Raw genomic sequence first — 19,663 nt, 5'->3', positions numbered from 1 at the left:
ACAATTGTCCTAAGATTATTATTCATGCCTGAGACTTTTTCTTACTGGGCACTTTTACCGAGTGGTAGTTCTGACCCATTGTTACTTGTTTGTGTGCCCCCTGTGATGCTTTGTGTAAAACAATGTTATAACTATTTGAAGGAAAAAAAAAAAAAAAGAGTATCATCCGTTTCTGTGAGAACAGCATAGTATCATGGGGTGGTAATGGCAAAGGTTGTTTACTTGTCATTTGAATGTTTCTTTTTTTTTTTTTTCTCCCGTGTTCCAAGTACTTTCCCCCTCAAAGAGCAGTTTCTTTACCCTGTGTGCCACTACTAGATTACTGGTTTGATTTGATTGTTGCCAGATACCCATCATCTGTAGCCTAGGGAGTTATGTGCAATATTCGGGATGGCTATATCACCAAATACTTTAGCTTATTCACTTCAAACTGTTGACACTGCCTAAGGCAAAGTGAAATGTGTTTTTAAGGAGGTAGCAGAGACATAAATACACACTCATCCACATGTTGTAGCGCTACCACCACTGCAGGGGAATCTGGGTAGGTATGTGCAATGCCAACAATGAGCCTTCATATCCATTTTATACATGGACCCCTTGGAGCAAATCTACGCTGTACTAGACAGCCTTTACGTAAAGCCGGGGATAGTTGTTTTGTCATTAATGGGCCTGGTCAGCATGAGGTTGGATACTGGCGTATTGCTTAAGGCTTTGAGCAATACCTGAAGCAACAACAAAAGTTGCGGTGGGGTAAAGGTTATGGAAAACCCTTCCACTTAAAATTAAGGAGGTAGCAGTGGCGTTATTACACACTCATCCACATTCACCAGGCAAGCCAAAAGACATGCTTTTCCCGCAGTTCTTGTAGAGCTGGGTAGGTGTATGTAAATACGGCCAACACGGTACACAACTATACACAACCAAGGGCCATGCCTTCCTTGTAAGAACTGCTGAGGTGGCTACCATTTTGGGTATCTTAATTTAGCTATTAAATTATACAGGATTGGGAGGTTACATAAATAATATTTAGTGCAAACATTGGAAAGCGATGGCTCTGGTATTAAACACTTTTGAATTCAAACCAGAACCGCTCTTTAAACACAGTAACTCTTTTCGCATGAAAATATTAGCATGTAGATGGGTAATAATGACAAGGTACAAAAAAAGCTACAATCGCAATTCATAACATTTTACTGGTTAACATCTGAACCATTGCAAGTCTGTATAATACATAGGATTAATCTGTATACAATCCCAGACAGCCACGACAATTAAGACACTAAATAAGGCCTTTATATGTAACCACAGTGTATCTTTTATCCATTCACAATTAAACTATTTTTTTTGTAATTTTAGTTGCATTCAGTAATGAAATTTTAATTAAGGAAAGGCAGCTCGCCAAAATGCACACATTATATGGTACTAAATTGGTACAAAAAGTTTGAAACATTTCCATTTAGATGCCTACATCAACTGATATGAACAAAACAAAAAAAAAAAAATATGAAAAGATTACAGGTTAAAAAAAAAAAAAAAAAAAGTTTGCTATTCTAAGGATCCAAGATAACCTTAAATGGTGCAGATTTCTCTTCCAAATGTTACAAGCCAAGACTCTTTAGAGCGCAGGAGCTCTTTAAAAACCTTTTGATGTGTAAATGACCTACAAGACAATACGAAATACCAGCCAGCACTAGCATGAACTGGCCAGATTTCACGCATCCAAGTGTTTAGTTCCTCTCATCCCAGCACCGAGGAGCTGCAGGTTTTCTTAGGGCGTTTTTTTCTGAGCGAATACGCTTGGGGTCTAAGACAGAAGTTCCAAGTTACAATTTCAACTCTGCAACTTCACTATACATTATGAAAGGCTCATTAAGAAACATAACTGCTGCAAGAATTAAACTGTATAATCCATAGATTCTATTCAGATCAATATGCATTATACAGGACCAGGTGTACCCTTCTTGAGGGAGAAACTTGTCAGCGTCCCTTCAGATGCTATAGTGAAGCTGGAGGGTTGCAAGAACAAATTACTTTAGTGAATAAACCTTGGTGGTGAGTAAATAACTACTAATTGCAACTCATCTGTAAACTTCTACTTTAGAGAACAAGCAACTAATCCACCAAAAAAAAAAAAAAAAAAAAAAAAGGCATCTGGCTGGCATAGCTTCTGAGAGCGAAAAGAGGCCCTACTATAGCGGCCAGAGAGGACTGTCACTTCGTTGATCGCTGTTGGCCGAGTGCCTTCGGGGTCTAGCACAATGCTGCCTAGCAACAGAAACGACAATGCATCTGCAATCTTAGTTTCTCTTTAAAAATGCAGCACAGAAATATTGTACCAGCAACACACGGCTAGCACCCAACAGACAGTTATAAGGTTTTTAATATATTTTAACCCCCCTTGCGCAGCCTAAGGCAGTAGACTACAATAGTCTGTCATCTAGCAAGTCTTGCTTACCACCAGAACTCAGCAGATGATCACATGATTGACAGCCAGGTATGTGAACAAAATACATTTTTGTCTCCCAAAGAGACGTGTGATTTTGAAATGACAAATTATATTCATATGAACAGTAAAAAAAAAAAAAAAAAAAAGTGCAATCAGGGCATTGTAACTGGATACTTCCTACAAAACAGACTTATCTACTCAAGTAAATATCAGGTATGTACAAGTCGTAATGATGCTTGTAGCAGGATTTGACAGAGCTACCAAGTGTCATAAACAGTACAGTTTTTAAGACATAATTCAGAAGTCGTCACAGCATGCCATTAGTAGTAATGTGTCTCCAACACGCATCTGACTAGGCCCGAGCTACTCCAGAGGCAAAACACCATAAAAAAAAATAAAACATAAGAAGTTTAAGCCACTGGACCATTAGAGGACATTCACATTTATGTGCCAATTTGATATCTTTCTCAGTCTATTTCACACACCAAAAAAAATAGACACATTTTAATAATTAGCTAACAGACAAATTCATTTGGACTTCATGTAGCGTCAGGGTGTCTGAATGCACTCAGGCAAAGGATGAGATCATCCCATACTGCTTTCTAATAAAAAAAAATTAAAGTGACAGAGGGTCTCTAACATTTTCTAATTTAAGGGGGCTTCAGCTGGAGCTTCCAAGACCACATCGAGATAACAATATGATCTTTCTCAGTTCAAACTACTATGAAGCCTGACTGTACCCTAGAGTGATTCCAGAATGTGATACTGGCTTAAAAACCTTCATAACGATGTTAAACGGGTCATCAACTGTATATCTGTGAAGGCAATCAACATGACTTGCAAACAGACGTTCAGGTTTTACAAATCACCTATGGCTCACAGTACAGCAAAGAAAATAAAAAAAAAACAAAAAAAACCCCATGGTCAGTTAACTCTTTTCGTTTGGTCAGGGAGACCTGCAATGCACTATGGTGAAATGTGCCGCAAGCCTCCCCTGCCCTAGGACTCTTATTTTATAAAAAAGATGTCGTTTACAAATTTACAAGCTCTTGTGAGACAAACTGTTTTAATCGTTCGAGGTATTGTCCATAAAGTTCCACGTCGTTATGTCCCGCTCCCTCAACCCACAGCGGCTCCACCGGCCTCTGGCAGCGCTCAAATAGTGCCAGCCCGTGTGAAAAGTCTATGACTTCATCTTCTGTACCATGGATTATCAGGACCGGTGATGTGATCTTCGAGATTTTGTCAATGCTGTGGAAAGAGCAGAAAGGAACTAAAAAACTGGGTTAAGGGTTGCATATTTGCATAGGCCAATAAAGGTGTTAAGCTAAATATTCTTTTTTTTGTTCTCAGATATTTTGGAGCCATTAGCTTGTTTCAAATTACAACTGCATATTGCAACATGCTGAAAGAGGACCGGAAACGAATGAAGATGTGGGGCCAAAAGAACAGTGAATAATAATAATAATGATATTAAAGTCAGACAAATTATTTACCTGATGATAAGACAAGTGCAATCTTGCCCTGCAGGTTTTACAGAGCCAAATAACATACGTCAACGTGCTTGCTAAATTGCACAAGAAACGAGCAGCCACTCTAGTTCAGGGAACTTAATTCTACCATAGATTTAGGCTATACATCCAAACATATATAAAATGCACTCATTGGCTTTCAATTCACTTTGTAAGATTACGAATATGCATATACAGCATAGGTCTTTTATAACCAAATTGTTATCAATAAACAAAAAAGTGACAATAACTAGAAGTCTGCCGTAAGTCATGTCTGCTTGGCTTTATTACAAATGAATTAAGGAATATCTAAATTGCAGATGCAGTGTATATTAATGGACCTAACTGAAAACAAGTCACGATAATTTTGAAATTTTTTTTTGGAGGCTACTTCGGCCCCTTAAGTGTAGACATGAAGGCACTTTTATGCCTCCATGCTGGGCATTTTGCTACCAAATGGTAAAACGTCGGCAAGAAACAGTGTCAAGGTAAGACTAGGTACTGAGAGTTGCAGAGAAGGACAGAATGAATCAGGGTAAAAGTTACAATGTAAAGCTGGCTGACTTACTTGGGGAATGCATCAAAACAGTAAGTTTTCTTGGTGTCGGGGAAGGCAACACGCATCCCTGAGGTCAGAGGAGAATGGAGAACGACAGCAGCACTTTCGTATCGAGCAGCAAGATCCACAGATGGGACAGTACCTATGCTCTGGCCATATATAATCACATGCTCAGGACGTACTCCATACCTGTAGGCGGATTAAAAGAAATAGAGAAAAAAAAAATAAAAATAAGTATAGCGAACTACAAGAAACACAAGACATACATATTTAGAGCAAAAATATCCACAGAGTGTAATTTGCGACACGAACATCCATTCAGAATGGATTAGGCTTTTAGTTCCAAGTAGACAGAAAGGGGGACCTGACATGAAGTTTTCTTCTCTCTCTCGATACAGGCGCTGAGTGAGCATCAAGTAAGATGCACTTTGGGTCAATAAAAATATAGCACATAGCCATCCCAGTTAAACCTAATCAGACTGCTAGTGTTCAAAGTCAGAACATTTGGCATCTTTGCACCGTCATCGGTAAATATTAATGTAAAAAAAGAATCAGTATTCACCATTTTTGAATAAGGATGATATAGTTAATTTTACAGACATGATTTACAAATATTTTGACTAATGACACATTCTAAGCAGACAGCCACCGTAAGTGCCCCTCTTAATGGAAGGTAGGCTCTACCGGTGATGTGATCACCTAATAGAAACATACAATTTGACATCAAATAAGAACCATTGGCCTGTCTTGTTTGTTTGCAATACTCAGATCTCAATTAGTCCTTTATTTGGACTTAGATTCAAGATAGCTTTATGCCTATACCATACATGTTTAAAATTCCCTTATTGTATTGGCCCCTACCACTTCTTATGGGAGGCTCTTCCATTTATCTACCAGTGAGACTGCCTTCGCGTCTCATTTCTATAAAGCCAACCTATATTAAGAAACATTTATACATCTTTAAATTTTAAGGGACACAGCAGACATCACATGCACTTTGATCCATCCATATGATAGTTGTGTGGCCCCCATAAACTGTCATGGTGTCCGCTTTGCAAGTGTATGGGGGGGGTCCATATAATCCCACTAAATGCATTTGTTCGTTGCCATACACCTAGCTACACTCTCCTCCAGTGCTGGCTCTGCAAACTGTACAGACCCCAGGGCGCATATAAATGCGGCCAGAGATATTAATGGGAGGACTTTCCTGCCACCGACAGCGTCGGCAGCAAGAAATGTTGGATCGTGGAGGAGGTGGGCAACTTCTAGATCAGGTAAATGCTTTATTTTTATTTTGGAAGAATGCTTATGAAATTACTCAGCGTACTTTAACATGCGTTCTACTATTGTGGGATGTCAGGAACAAAGTGCATCATCTAGTGTTTTATTATTAGAGTAAATGCAGGCAAACGGGAAAAAAGGTAAACATTTTAACAAAGTAAAAAAAACACTTTTTACACCACTTGAGTCTGTCAACACAAATCAGCATCTGGGTTGCTTCATGCGCAGAAGTCACTAGCTTTACCACCTCTGCAAAAACCGTGCACCTGAACCGCTGGCATGAAATCAGGGAGAGTGTTAAATAAAATAATAATAAAAAAAATTACATATACAGTCTGTACGTGGATGGAATCAGAATATAAAAAGTACGACATCACCAGAAGGCAATGGTAAAAGATAAAATGCTAAACTGTCAGATTTCATAGAAGCCATACTCCAAGCTTCCTTGAAAGAGCAGTTTTTGGTTGGCTATTCGTCTTCCACGCACAACATTTCCCAGGAGATTTGCCAGAAATTTAGCTCTGTACTGACTGTTAAATGTTTCCTTTAAAATAGATTTAATTCCCAGCATCGTGACTTGCAGACCCTTCTCATGAACTCGGAGTAACTCATCTGAATCACTGCCAGAGTTTCTGTACTCATATGACCAGCACTAACATTTCTACACAATGAAATGGGGGGGGGGGGGGACAAAAAACTGTACCTGAGCTCTGATATGCTTTAGTGGTGCTAAATCTGGAGGCATATTGAGGACTGAGGCAAAGGGGCAACTATCTACCCCCGTAGCACACTCTCCAGTAACCATCAATATCATCCTCCAACAGAAATTCACCAAAAGGAAAGGCATGAAAAAGCCATTAAAAAGGAACATCAGAAGTATCTGGTTAATGTCTAACTCCTAGCTAAAGCCCATGCTACTTGTAGGGTAATATGTCACTGAGGGTCACTAAGCAATCATCTAGTAGCAACAGGTAGGAGGTCCACCACTGTGATAACACTCAAGGTAAAACAGATAGGAGAAAAATAAATGGGGTAAACTGCGGTATAGGTAGGCATGGAGGCAGATATGGCTGTGTGGTGGAGGGAGCTATCCTAGAAGTATCTGGACACTGACTGCGTGGCATCATTTGTGAAGCTCAACCTCCTTCTGTATTGCAGAGTGTATTCCCATCACACGGGAGCCCGCAGGTAAAGCACAATTTCCTGAACGCCCAGTGGCATCTAAACTAGCTTACTTCCAATCAGCAGTAGTATTTATCATCTTTTATTTATAAAGCGCCAACAATTTATGCAATACCGTATTTTCCGGCGTATAAGATGACTTTTTAAGCCGTGAAAACCTAATCAAAAGTCAGGGGTCGTCTTATACGCCGGGTATACTTACTTACTTGCCCAGCCGGACCGGAATCTCTAGGGGAGGGGCGAGCGGAGAAGCCGCCTCCCCTGGGCTGGTCTTCAGGACCAAGCCGAGGTGGCTGCAAGATCGTGATCTCCCCAACTAGCCCTGATCAGCGGGCGCCCGATGTGCAGGGGTGGTTGGGGAGGTCACGACCTCCCTCTAACTAGCCCAGCATTACGGAGGTCGAGGTCTGGCACTTCAGACCTCGGCTTTGTTGGGGTAAATACAAAGTATGTATATTTGTAATTAATATGTGCTTGATTAAGTTTATGTGTGTATATATGATAGCTGCAAGCCACTTAGGGGGGGAAGTAACAGGAAAGACAGCTGTAAGAAGATATCACACCGACATACTATGTAGAGAAGGAAGGAAATGCATCACCTGGAGATAGGCATGGGAAACATAGAAAGTCAATAACATCACACGGTGGGGTCTTGGGAACACAGGACAGGGATCTCATTTACACATCAATAGAGAAATCCCTTAAAAAGACATTGTAGAAACACATAGAAAAAGACTGGATTTGGTGAGTCTCACTTTTGGCACATCACCCACACAGCATACACACTTAGCAGCAGATATTAGATAGATGGGATGTTTGTGAGTGGTATGAATGATTGTCATCTGTATATAACTGTAACTCTGGTTTTGTCTTTGCTGTAACATTAATCTGGGTAGATTCTAATTAAAGCTCTCTCTCTGGTAAGAATCTTGGGTTGGCTGTTTTATTGTAATATCAGGTAGAAAACCTTAGTAGAACTAGACATATATATTATCTGGAAAAGGGGATACGGTTATATGTAGTTCTTGGAGGAGGTAACAAAGGTATTACATTTATCATTAATAGAACGGATTATTCTCCAGGCATATCAATTGGTGGTATTGGTTTGAGAGAGGAGAAGTATATACAACAGGCTTCCGTGCTCCCTAATCACTACGCGCCGGCTATTGATGCCGAGCGCGGGGATGACGATGCAGAGCGCCGGGACATGACGTCATCCCCGCGCTCGCCACCAATATCCGGCGCGTAGTGATGAGGGAGCAGTAAAGCAGAGGTCTGAAATGACAGACCTCACGCTCCCACAACTGGATGGAAGACAGAAGATGAGAAAGGTAAGAGATTGGGAGAAAAGGGCAGTGTATGTGTCTATATGTTGGTGTGAGATGGTCAGTGTATGTGTATGAGCAGTGTAGGTATTTGTAAGCGTGTGTGTGTGTATGTGTGTGTGTGTGTGTGTGTAAAGGCAGGGGTGTGTGGTGAGGACAGTGTATAAATGCGTATGTATGGACAGGCGTATGTTAGTATGTGTAGGTGTGTGTGTGTGTGTGTGTGTGTGTGTGTGTGTGTGTGTGTGTAAGGGCAGTGTACGTGTATATGTGTGTGTAAAGGAAGGGGTGTGTGAGGGCAGTGTATGTCTATACATGTGTGTGTGGACAGGCATATGTTAGGGAGAGCTGACCCACCCAATCCAAGCAGGCTTTGTATACAACAACCAGCCAATCACCGGTAAGGTACATCGCTTCCCGTGATTGGCTGGTTGTTGTATACTGGGTAGAGGAGTAGTCTTATACGGCGAGTATAGCCCAAACTCTATATTTAAACTGGAAAAGTTGGGGGTCGTCTTATACGCCGGAAAATACGGTACATATTTTCAAGGTGTATGACAAGACTAGAATTGACAGACTAAGACAAACCGATACATTAGGTGGAGAGGCTGGGCTCTCAAGCTTACAATCTTGAGGGAATGGGGTGACAAACATAAGGCACAGAGAAAGGGTGAGAGGCAGTGTGGGATTGTATCAATGACAAGGAGGTTCTAGCAGCTTGTCTGAAAAAGTGAATTTTGAGATGTTTCTTGAATGTTGGGAGGGAGGGTGAATGCTGAAGGTTCGGTGGGAGTAGATTCCAGAGATATGGGGCAGCCCGAGTGAAATCTTGCAGATAGGAAAAGGAAGAGGTGATACGTGAGAAGGAGAGCCTTTCATTAGTTACTAAGGTGACTTTGCACCAGAATTCCTTTTTATACACAACTGGCACAGTATATATAGAGTCAGTGGGACCGCTACCTCCCCATTACACATCACCCAATAACTTGCCAAGTGCAAAACCGAGATCAGAGTAGGTACTGTAAACTGATGCAATAATGTGCCCCTGAGGTTTGAACACACGGATTCATAAATAGGCAGAATTATGAGGAATAGCCTCTGTGTTCATGCAAGGAGGTTCTGGGAACCTCACATTTTGTAGGAGACAAAGTGAAATTTCTCAATATAAAACATAGAAAAAAGGAGAACACCTTCAGGTTAATAAAAATGTTCCAAGTATTTGCATGAATTACAGCAACAGGGGAGGTTTATGCTCTGTCTGAAGATCACCCGGGACCAACAAGGGCAATACGCTGACCTAATTCTGCCTAGGTAAATGCTACATATTTTTCACCATTCGATATAACAATCCCAGGTCTATTCCGAGAGGCATCACAACCGCACATATCAATGCAAGAAAAATCCCCTAGAAATGTTCAGAAAGGCAGATGAATACGATGTATGAAGTAACATCCATGCGACAGATTAACAGGATTCCCAACTGTGATCACAGGCTGCAGTGGATATGTAAAAGAGCAAATCCTCAGCAAAGGTGTAGAAACAGGTCATTAATGCTTTCACCACTGGATGTGCAACAACTACATAGAAAGTATGTTAATCTCCCCAGCATGAACTTTGTACCAAGTTCAAAAACAAATGTAGATGGAGGAACCAGTTTTCCTTTTTCCTTTGTCGTCAGGAGAGGCGCACCCATAAAGATTATAAGCATTTATTTATTTATCTTATTTATAAGATATATGAAAGGTTTACTTAATTTTTTTTTGGGGGGGGGTATTGGTTGGCTGTGGAGATATGAGTGAACGTGATCTTTAAAGCACTATTAAGAACTATTCCCCCACTCAAGTCTAGAAGTTTTTTTTTCTACCACCATGTCCCAAGCGAGCAAAGTAGACTGGCAGCTCTTGAACCTATTCATTTAGTGCTTTTGCCCCAGTTTACACAGATTAATTCTTTGGTCCTGTAATATATATTTTGGACCCCACAGTCTACATTCTCATGACGCAAAGCCTTACTCATAGGACGACGCATATTTCTAGCAGATCACTCCATTCCCCACATTCTTATGACTAGTAGATCAAACATCTTGTGAGTCAATGTTTGATATCCTTCAGAAGCATAATGATTTAGAGCTTGATTAAAATACAGAGATTAATATTAAATGTGAAGCTAAAACATTGTGCTTATTTATCCCACGTCATATAATTCATTTTTATTTATTTTTTTAAATTGGTGCCAGTTTACATCAAATTAGTTCTGTTGTATCAGTAAGATTCTGCAAATGATACCAACGCATCAAATTAAAAAGGTTTGGGAAAAACTATGCTGATGCGGTTGGCAGTCTATTATCTTTGACAATTATTAACTGCCACTGAAGCGTGGACACATATGGGTAGAATCTACATTTCAGAACATTTGTAGGAAGTTGAGCACCGTATCAAGAGATACAATTAATTTGCTACAGCCAGAAGTTTGCCAACCGGAAATAAAGAGCTTCGTGTTCTTTCAGGATAACCTGGCAAATCTCAAATCATACCAAGCAATTAGAAATGTGAAAGGTTTCTGCTGGAAGTAGGACTTCAACAAAGTGCATAGTTTCAGACAAGGATTCTTTGCAGTGTCCCAACCAACTACTATTCTTTCAAGAACCATAAAACCACAGATAAATGTCTGAAGGGCTATTGTCATGTCCTTTACTTCTAGACTCGACCTACAACGCGCATCTTTCTTTTATTCACTGCAACGGCTTTGCATATACCTACTTAAGAGGAGGGCGTATTTTACCTTATGGGATTATGGTCCAAGGTTGGCGTCCTTTTTTTTGTCTATAGGGTGTCTTTCACGGCTATAAGGACTTAAAGTACAGGAGGGAAGTTTGTTTCAAAAGAGGAAAAATGTTAGAACAAGAGGTCATTAGATGTAATGTAAGGAAGGTTTACTTCATGTAGAGCAGGGGTGGGCAATTAATTTTCCCATGGGGCCACATGAGAAATTGGAATGGTTTTAGAGGGCCAGACCTCTACAAACTACAAACTCCGAAGCCTTGTCCATTTTGTTAACTTATGTGCTGTTTAATAAAGTTATTCAAGCCTACGTCATTGGTAGAGGTGCTTGAATAAGTAAGGCCTGAATAACTATTAGCACAGCACAGAAGTGAACAAAATGAACAAGGCTTCGGAGTGCATACCGTATTTTTCGCTCTATAAGACGCACCTGCTGATAAGACGCACCTAGATTTTAGAGGAGAAAAAAAAAGGAAAAAATATTTTGAGCTAAAAAATGGGCTAAAATATTTATTACAATAACTGAATAAGCTATGAACACAGTAAGACACACGCAGTAAGACACACACAGACACAGTAAGACACACACAGACACAGTGAGACACACACAGACACAGTAAGACACACACAGACACAGTGAGACACACACAGACACAGTGAGACACACACAGACACAGTGAGACACACACAGACACAGTGAGACACACAGACACAGTAAGACACACACAGACACAGTGAGACACACACAGACACAGTGAGACACACACAGACACAGTGAGACACACACAGACACAGTAAGACACACACAGACACAGTGAGACACACACAGACACAGTGAGACACACACAGACACAGTAAGACACACACAGACACAGTGAGACACACACAGACACAGTGAGACACACACAGACACAGTGAGACACACACAGACAGTGAGACACACACAGACACAGTGAGACACACACAGACACAGTAAGATACACACAGACACAGTAAGATACACACACACACAGTAAGACACACACACACAAACACAGTAAGACACACACACACACAAACACAGTAAGACACACACACACAGTAAGACCTCCCTCCCTAACCCCCCTTCTCAGTATCTCCCCTCTAACTCCCTAACCCCCCCTTCTCAGTATCTCCCCTCTAACTCCCTAACCCCCCCTTCTCAGGATCTCCCCCCCCGCCCCGGTCACTTACCTTAAACTCCTGTGTTGGAAGCGTGAGGCGTTTGTCTCGGGTGCCGGCGCTTCACTGCTGATCGCCGGCGTCTGACGGTGACCGGGGCGGGGGGGGGGACACCGGACTCATTGGTGAGTCACCAGGACACTCTTTGCGGGCCGGTCCGAGCTATTCAGCGGGCCGGATGTGGCCCGCGGGCCGTGCTTTGCCCAGGTCTGATGTAGAGGGTGGTAGATAAATGGACCATCCTCCAATCAGGAGTTGTACAGGCTAATACAGTGATATAATTTAACCATGCATGGTATAACCATAATGTTATCTTCAACCTAATACGAGACCAAGGACGGATTAAGCCCCAAGTCTTTACGTTGGGAAAAATAGGCAGACAAGAACCCTTCGACCCATCTAATGTACCACCAAAATCTGTTTTGTGCCAAGCAAAATTTTAGATGTATCCATTTACATATCCAAAAGACACGCTTTGAGGACAGATGAACTGGGTCATTTGACTGCAATAAAAAAAGATTTCCTTACTAGCAATTGTGGCATGATAATTATCATTCATTACACATGTTGAAGCAAAAGAATCATCCAGGCGGAAATACCCAACCCACCTATTGTTAATCAAGTATGAAAGCCTGTGCCAGATCACGCAGTACCTGATCCATCCAACTTGCCAAGAGGTGAAACATCAGTAGCAGGTATTCAAATGGAACGTTATTTGTGTCACAAGCGGTAAAAGAAAGCACCTCCATATAAGAAACAGATTAAAGCTGAAATATGTATAACACTTAAGAACCGTTTACAGAGGGGATCCTTCCTGCCTTTAGCTATACCATTCTAGTTTCCATAAACCCCTCAAAACACTCTCTATAATCTCATCCACAGTATGCATAAAGGAAAGACAAGATGCAATGGACAAGATGCATTGCATCATAAATAGTGCAGAGATCGAGAAGTTGCAAGTTGGCATTCTTTAAATGCAGTTCTTTATTGTTAATAGAACCCAAATACTGTTACTCTATCAAAGACAGAACATTACAGTACAGAGGCATGAAGATGATGCAAGGCCATGACCTCATATTACAAGCAATTTCATATCCCTACAACAGAAGGAAAACAGATTTTGGGTTAAGGGAAAACACATTTGCACAGTTCCTCTTCTCAACAAACTCTTACCTTGTCCGCAGAGCGATCCAGGCAGCATCAATATCGGCATACAAATTCTTCTCTGTTGGTTTTCCGGAACTTGACCCGTACCCAGAGTAGTCATAGGAGAATATGTTGCAATTAATCCGAGATCCCAGGCCAATGTAAAAGCTGCTCATCTGACCCAGGTCAACAGCATTTCCGTGAGAAAACAGCAACGTGTACTTGGCGTTAGGTGAACAGCGCACAAACATGCAGGCAATACGGTTCCCTCTGCTTGTTCGAGTCATAAAACACTCAATTGCATCTTTTTCCCTAGAAGAGTACTGCCAGTCTGCTCGTTCGGAGAGGTGAAGTGTCCAGCGACTGCCACTCTCATCACATATAAGAGTGTAAGTTGGGTCGGGAGGTAAAAAGGCAAGCTTGGAGGCAATCTTTCCTGGGCATGGAGGGCAGCAGAAGAGACAGCATAACTCACTGAACGAAAGATTATTCATCTTTATTTCTGCACAGAAAGCAAAAAATAAAATTGTTAATGGCTAGATATTTCTTTTCAAATAAAAAAAAATAAAAATAGAGAGAAAGCACCTACACGTTAGAAGTACAGTAGTGGCATACGTTAAGCATTATTTTTTCCCCATTACTAGTATCAGATTAAAACCACATTTTTTAAATAATCTGATGTTTTCTCTTTAGTTTTTAACATGTGTCATTAGCATTGTCATTGCTCAGTGAAAGTCACGCAAAATATCACACGACTGACAACAATGGCAGCAGCCTCCAGGTATGCAGATAAAGTAAGTGGATGGAAGTCTTGTGCAGCGTTAGGAGAAGCCAAGGGTGGGACATGCTGCTGGGTGTGGGGGAAACCAACTGGAGAGTAACTAAAGGGCAAGCGTGCATACATGTACATCAAGAAAGCATTTTTCTATACGTTGAAATGAAACGCTTTTCCCCCTAAATTACTTAAATAAAGCATCTGTATATAAAGCTCTATACATCTGGGGACCAACAGGAGCATCTTAATAGCCAAGGATCACTGGCTCTGGATTTTTTTTTTTAACCGTTTTATACACAAAATGCCTCTTGTGTTCAGGTTTGCCACCATACCCAGCTTCTTTTAGGTGGCTTCTTTTTAGTTTTTCAAGCTTTGCATTGCTGGTGGGGAAACTAGAAATAAGCTACCCACTACCATAATGTGCCCCGGGTCATCTGATGTAGGGGACAGGTGGTGGTGGTGGTGGTGTGTGTACAGACATCCCAAAATAATGTACTTACAAACTTTACATACAAGAATGAATACAAACATATCTTTAAAACTAGTGCAAACAAGCATTAAAGTCATGTTTTTGTAAAGTAATTGTTTGGGAGGCTAACCCTCTAACTCGGTTGCCGCATGGGAATGAAGGCAGTTAGTTAAACAAGGTAGAAACGCAGGAAACGAGCTTGGTTTGCGGCCTCCGTTAAATGTGTGGTGTGGGCCTGGCACAGCGGAGAGCTGGTTACCATGGCCACCAAGGACTTTGACTTTATTATTTCAAAAACCTGCACAGTTTGAGCTCCTGGAAACACAAAACGCAACAGATTCCTTTTGGCTCAGGTAGTCAGCCTTGTTTAAACAAAAAAAAAAACCTGAGGCTTTCAAAATTCTTTCTTGTCTGTTCCAGAAAAACCTTGGTGAAGCTGGCAGATGATCATGTGAAATTGGAGAAGAGCAATGGCTGAATTCAGAGGAGGAGAGAGTGCTGGTAATAACAAAAGGACAGCAAGTAGGCCATGCGTAACAGAAGCCTCAGCTCTGTGCCACCATCATAACAGCCCCATCTTCTCCTCTTTTACCTCAACTTTCAATGAACAAGAAAAAGGCCCTAGAAACCATCATTCCAGACCCATTGTTCACTCTACCGACATTTGTTTTGGATTACAAAACAGAATAGTTCTATTATGTAGCAAGACAATGCAACAACGTAGGCGGTGGAAAGAGTATTCAATAGCCCAAGCTGCACATGTGGCATATGTTCATTACATATACAAAGGTATCCACACAAACCTGCATCTACCAGGATGGGGCACAATCATCAGGTAGCCAACTACAAGCATTTGTACGGCTGGACTCCTAAACACTCTTAGAACATTTAGAACCCTGGAGATAGCCCTTTCTCCGGGTCCTATGGCCACACATGGGAATTTAAACTGGCTACCACACTCTAAGTATACTTCTCCTACAGCACACAACAAATATTTATATATATATATATAACAGCAAAGAGGTTAACGGCATTAAGGTTGCTTTTGCACAAACAAAACTTTAAGCCAGCAGGACACAAGAGAACATAGAAAGAACTTTGTTCGAGGGAATAAAATGGGAAAGGACAGTGCTGTGAGCACAATTGCTTCCTGGATCAATGGCTATGCGGCTCGTGTACATTTCCTGCCAGCGATCGGGAAAAGGATTTTCTTGGCCAAGTAAACATTAAGACTGTGACAGCACTGCCACAAAAAGCGGAGTGCACAATAAATCATATGCGATGCTGACATATACAGATTTGTTTGTTATGGCCAAGGACAGTTAAAACATTTTCTTAGCGATAATGGACAGATAATATCACAGACATCTCAATGGAACAACCAGCACAAAGTCATCCCACAGACATGGTCTCATACATTCACATCTGATTTTTTGAGTGGACTTTTCTAAGTTTTATTCTCTGACCGCTTATTCAACCCGGCTATTGACTTTGGGGTGGCAGTAATCATAAATCAAACGTACAGATAGCGATTTGTTCAAAAATCTCCTTATCCTTATCATATAAACACACATCTACATCTCATGTAATAACACATGGAAGTAGTCAACAACTCAACTGGCAGGGCACACGGACAATTAAGAATAGCTAACCGCTCAAGCTTGCATACACATTTAGGACATGAAACTTCTCAAAAAGAAAGCTTTTCTTGTAACTTAACATCACCACTTTGGGTAAACAGATCAAAGCAAACCTCCTGGGGGCCAACCGAGATGAAAGTAATTGGACAATTAGGTTCAATTAAGCCATATTTGTGTCCAGATCCTGCTGATACAAACTGAAAAGAGACAAAGGAAACCTTTACAGATCTATTTAAAACCCTACAGACTATCAGCTGCATTACAACTGTTCTGCATACATAGCTGGGTAATATTTAAATGTACTCCCATACGGCCTCACCAATGGTTAACGCATATTAATGTACATGAGCGTTACACACACTGGATAACATGAACCCCTACTTAAATTAAATGGGAGCACTTTCTTGCTTCTGATTGGCTCATTTAAGAAGACAACAGTGGAATGGGGGAAAAAAATTGAACCACAAAGGGCAGCACACTGCAGCTTCTCCTAAAGGGGAGCCATTTTATTCGATGTATAAGCACGCATTTTTTCATTGATGCGGCTGCATGGGACGCTGGAGTGTCCCTTTAAGGTTCAAACGTAATTGAATAGAGCCCAGTGTTTCCAATGCTGCATTTAGCTACTGAGGTGCATGCTCTGTCGCAATTTTAACTTTTAAGTTCCAGATAGGGAGGCCACTTAAAATAGTTAATGTGCAACAAACATGTTTAGTGCAAAATTTAAGCATGTGAAGCTTTTTTGGTTTGTCTATTAAAGCCGTTGAGATAAATGTCAGTAAGAACATTTTCAAACTTAACATTTCCAGGCCCTCTCCTGCAGGCACCCTAGCCCGTTTCTCAGCTTTCACAATGTGGTATGACGGGGTTCCAATAACCTACCATCAGCAAAATTGATAAAAGGAAAACTAGTTAATCAAGTATGTGGACGATGAAGAATGCTTACGTGAACAAGCTGAAATGCCTCTGCCAATTCTGTGATCATCATTAATAACTTTTATATACCAGATGTTATGTTAAAGCTGAATGGATGCTCACACTAACTGGGGTGTTAAGACGTTACTTTCTGTATGATGTCAGAATACAAGATATCTGATCCAATTACATAGCTGCTATGTCTAGGGACAACGAGTGGTAAATGGTAATCCCAAATAAATTAATTAATCCATTTGTAGAACAAAGGCTTCCAAAGGTTTTCTGGGTCACGGATTTAATCACTGGCCAAGTGCAGATAGCACTTTGTCTGCCCAGTCTAAATTTACATCACTGGAGTCCAAGTACAGCCTCCGTAATACGCTTCAATCCACGCATGGATTTAATGTCCACACTTTGTTTCCCCTGGAGGAGGTGGTGGGGTTATGATACCTCTCTCTGAAGCCTGGGCCACACAGCACATGCCCCCTCACATGTAGTCCAAGATGCCACATTAGCAGCACAAGGTCACAGTGTTTTGCTAATTGCTCCAGAAAATGCCCCCTTTTTTTCTAGTTCAGTTTATAAATTCAAATAATCCAGTGTGAAAATACCTCAGTGTGTGTATATCTAGGTGTGTGTGTGTGAATGACATATATAATACACACACATTGTCATACTTTCACACACACATTCCTACGAAAGAATGAGAGGTTTTCAAAAGCAGTTTTTACCTGAAGTGAGATTACAACTAAAGCCTAACCCAGCCACCTGAAGCGAAGGAGGAAGGATTGAGACTACTGACTCACATAAGGCATGGCTGCTGGTGAGTATGAAAAAAGTGCACCTGTTTCTCACCAGGGAAGGTGGGGGCAAATGACACAATATGACAAAAATGCTTAAGTAATCTCACCTTACCTTAAAAACAAAGAAACAAAAGGTGACGTTAACTGTGCCAAAGTGCAATGTACCCACTAACCAGTCTAGAATCTAACATTTACACGATTACCCCACAAGCTGCAACGTTGATCAGATCTTTGAGAGAAGATCTTGAATTACAATAACAATTGCCAACAAGGCGTGAGCATATATTTTTGTGATCAGATTCTAAAACTACACGCCTTGTGTTAGGTGCGAAGCTTTGTGTGCGGACACTAATTGAAGACTGCTTTCCAAGCTACCGCAGATGTGTGTCTTTTCATCAAGTAACCCAAAATATAATAATAATTTGAGATTTTTACGGTTCTTTTCTCTTTGTGAGACTCAAATCACTTTACAAATATATAGCCAGACATACATTAAGGGTTCATGGTGGTCAAATGAGCTGAATGCCTGATAAGAGGTGGTTTTTAGTAACGTTTATAACGATTGTGCCTCTCTGAGTGTGGTAAAGAGTTCCAGAATGTGGGGGCAGCACAGCTAAATGTCTGGGAACCCGATTTAGTCTTTATTCTCTCCGACAGGAGGGATCTTTTGGCTGATCGAAGGCAGCGAGATGGAATATAGGGTATGGGGAGCACCGTCGCTAACCGTGGGTCTTGATTGCTTAAGGTCAGAAGGCCAATTTTAAAGTATGATCAACAGGTGTTATGTGACATGGACGAGTTTGATTAGTCAATAGTCTGGCTGCTGGAGTTTGTAGGCGATGGAGTTCTTTTTCTGGGAGGCCAGAGTAAAATGCATTATTGTAATCTAGACGAGAGGATACAAATCCATGGATTATTGTTGGCGTATCATCTGGTGGAGTTAGGTGTCTTATCCTGGCTATGTTTTCCAGATGAAAAGAGGACAACACAGTGATGACCCATGATGGATACCGGTCTTATGGTTGATTCACAAATTTTTGTTCGGAGATAAGTAGGATCATATCAATTTAAAAACACACTCATTCTGGGACCTCTGGATTCTGTCCAAAAGCCTCAACACTCTACAGATCTACATATCATACCGTGACAAGCACAAGTCTAAACCAGGAACAACCTCATACGATAAATGAGCTGCAATTAACCATGCTGTCATTTAAAATGATTACATGGACGTAAGATGGAATGGGTTCATTTTAAAGCAGTAACACTGGATCCAAGTATTAAACTGATCTGTGGATGCCTGTGAAGGATTTCAGCTAGACATAAGAGGAGAGGGTGGATCAGTCTGTGCTTACCACCTACAGCATACCAACCCCCACATCCCATTCCATGGATACTGATGCCAGACAGCAGGACTGGGGGGGAGGGTAGAAGGGATTCTTTTTTTTTTTTTTAGAGCTGTATACAATATGTAGAAAGGGGGAGGGGAAACGGCACAAGATGAACACATAAATCATTAGAGATGACAATAAAGGCAAATCACACTAATACTAGTTTCACTTAGAAGCGGTCTCAGTGCCAAATACAAATGAGATGAGCTGCTGTCATGCAATAATATTTAGTATTACACT

General features: G+C 41.0%; 1 protein-coding gene across 1 annotated transcript; it reads right to left on the bottom strand.

Moving 5' to 3' along the window:
* Positions 1–3,477: 3,477 nt before the first annotated feature.
* On the bottom strand, positions 3,478–13,930 carry LOC149300603 (alpha/beta hydrolase domain-containing protein 17B). Its single transcript, XM_089485130.1, has 3 exons — positions 13,458–13,930; positions 4,526–4,705; positions 3,478–3,697 (listed from the first exon to the last, which is right to left on the bottom strand). The coding sequence occupies exons 1-3, from the start codon at positions 13,922–13,924 to the stop codon at positions 3,478–3,480; spliced, it is 867 nt and encodes a 288-aa protein (XP_089341256.1). The 5' UTR covers positions 13,925–13,930.
* Between the last annotated feature and the right edge of the window lie 5,733 nt (positions 13,931–19,663).

This window comes from Sceloporus occidentalis, unplaced genomic scaffold (assembly GCF_023333645.1).
Source record: "Sceloporus occidentalis isolate IW3139 unplaced genomic scaffold, rSceOcc1.0.p SCAF_24, whole genome shotgun sequence".
Classification (NCBI taxonomy): Eukaryota; Metazoa; Chordata; class Lepidosauria; order Squamata; family Phrynosomatidae; genus Sceloporus; species Sceloporus occidentalis.
This window is presented reverse-complemented; position numbering and strand designations above follow the sequence as displayed.

Bases quoted from the DNA above. Each gene is read 5' to 3' on its own strand.
- LOC149300603 (XM_089485130.1), bottom strand. From the start codon at position 13,924: ATGAATAATCTTTCGTTCAGTGAGTTATGCTGTCTCTTCTGCTGCCCT. The intron at 4,706-13,457 runs GTAAGAGTTTGT...ATCCGCCTACAG, and splicing joins TGGATCGCTCTGCGGACAAG to GTATGGAGTACGTCCTGAGC. The intron at 3,698-4,525 runs GTAAGTCAGCCA...CTCTTTCCACAG, and splicing joins TGTTTTGATGCATTCCCCAA to CATTGACAAAATCTCGAAGA.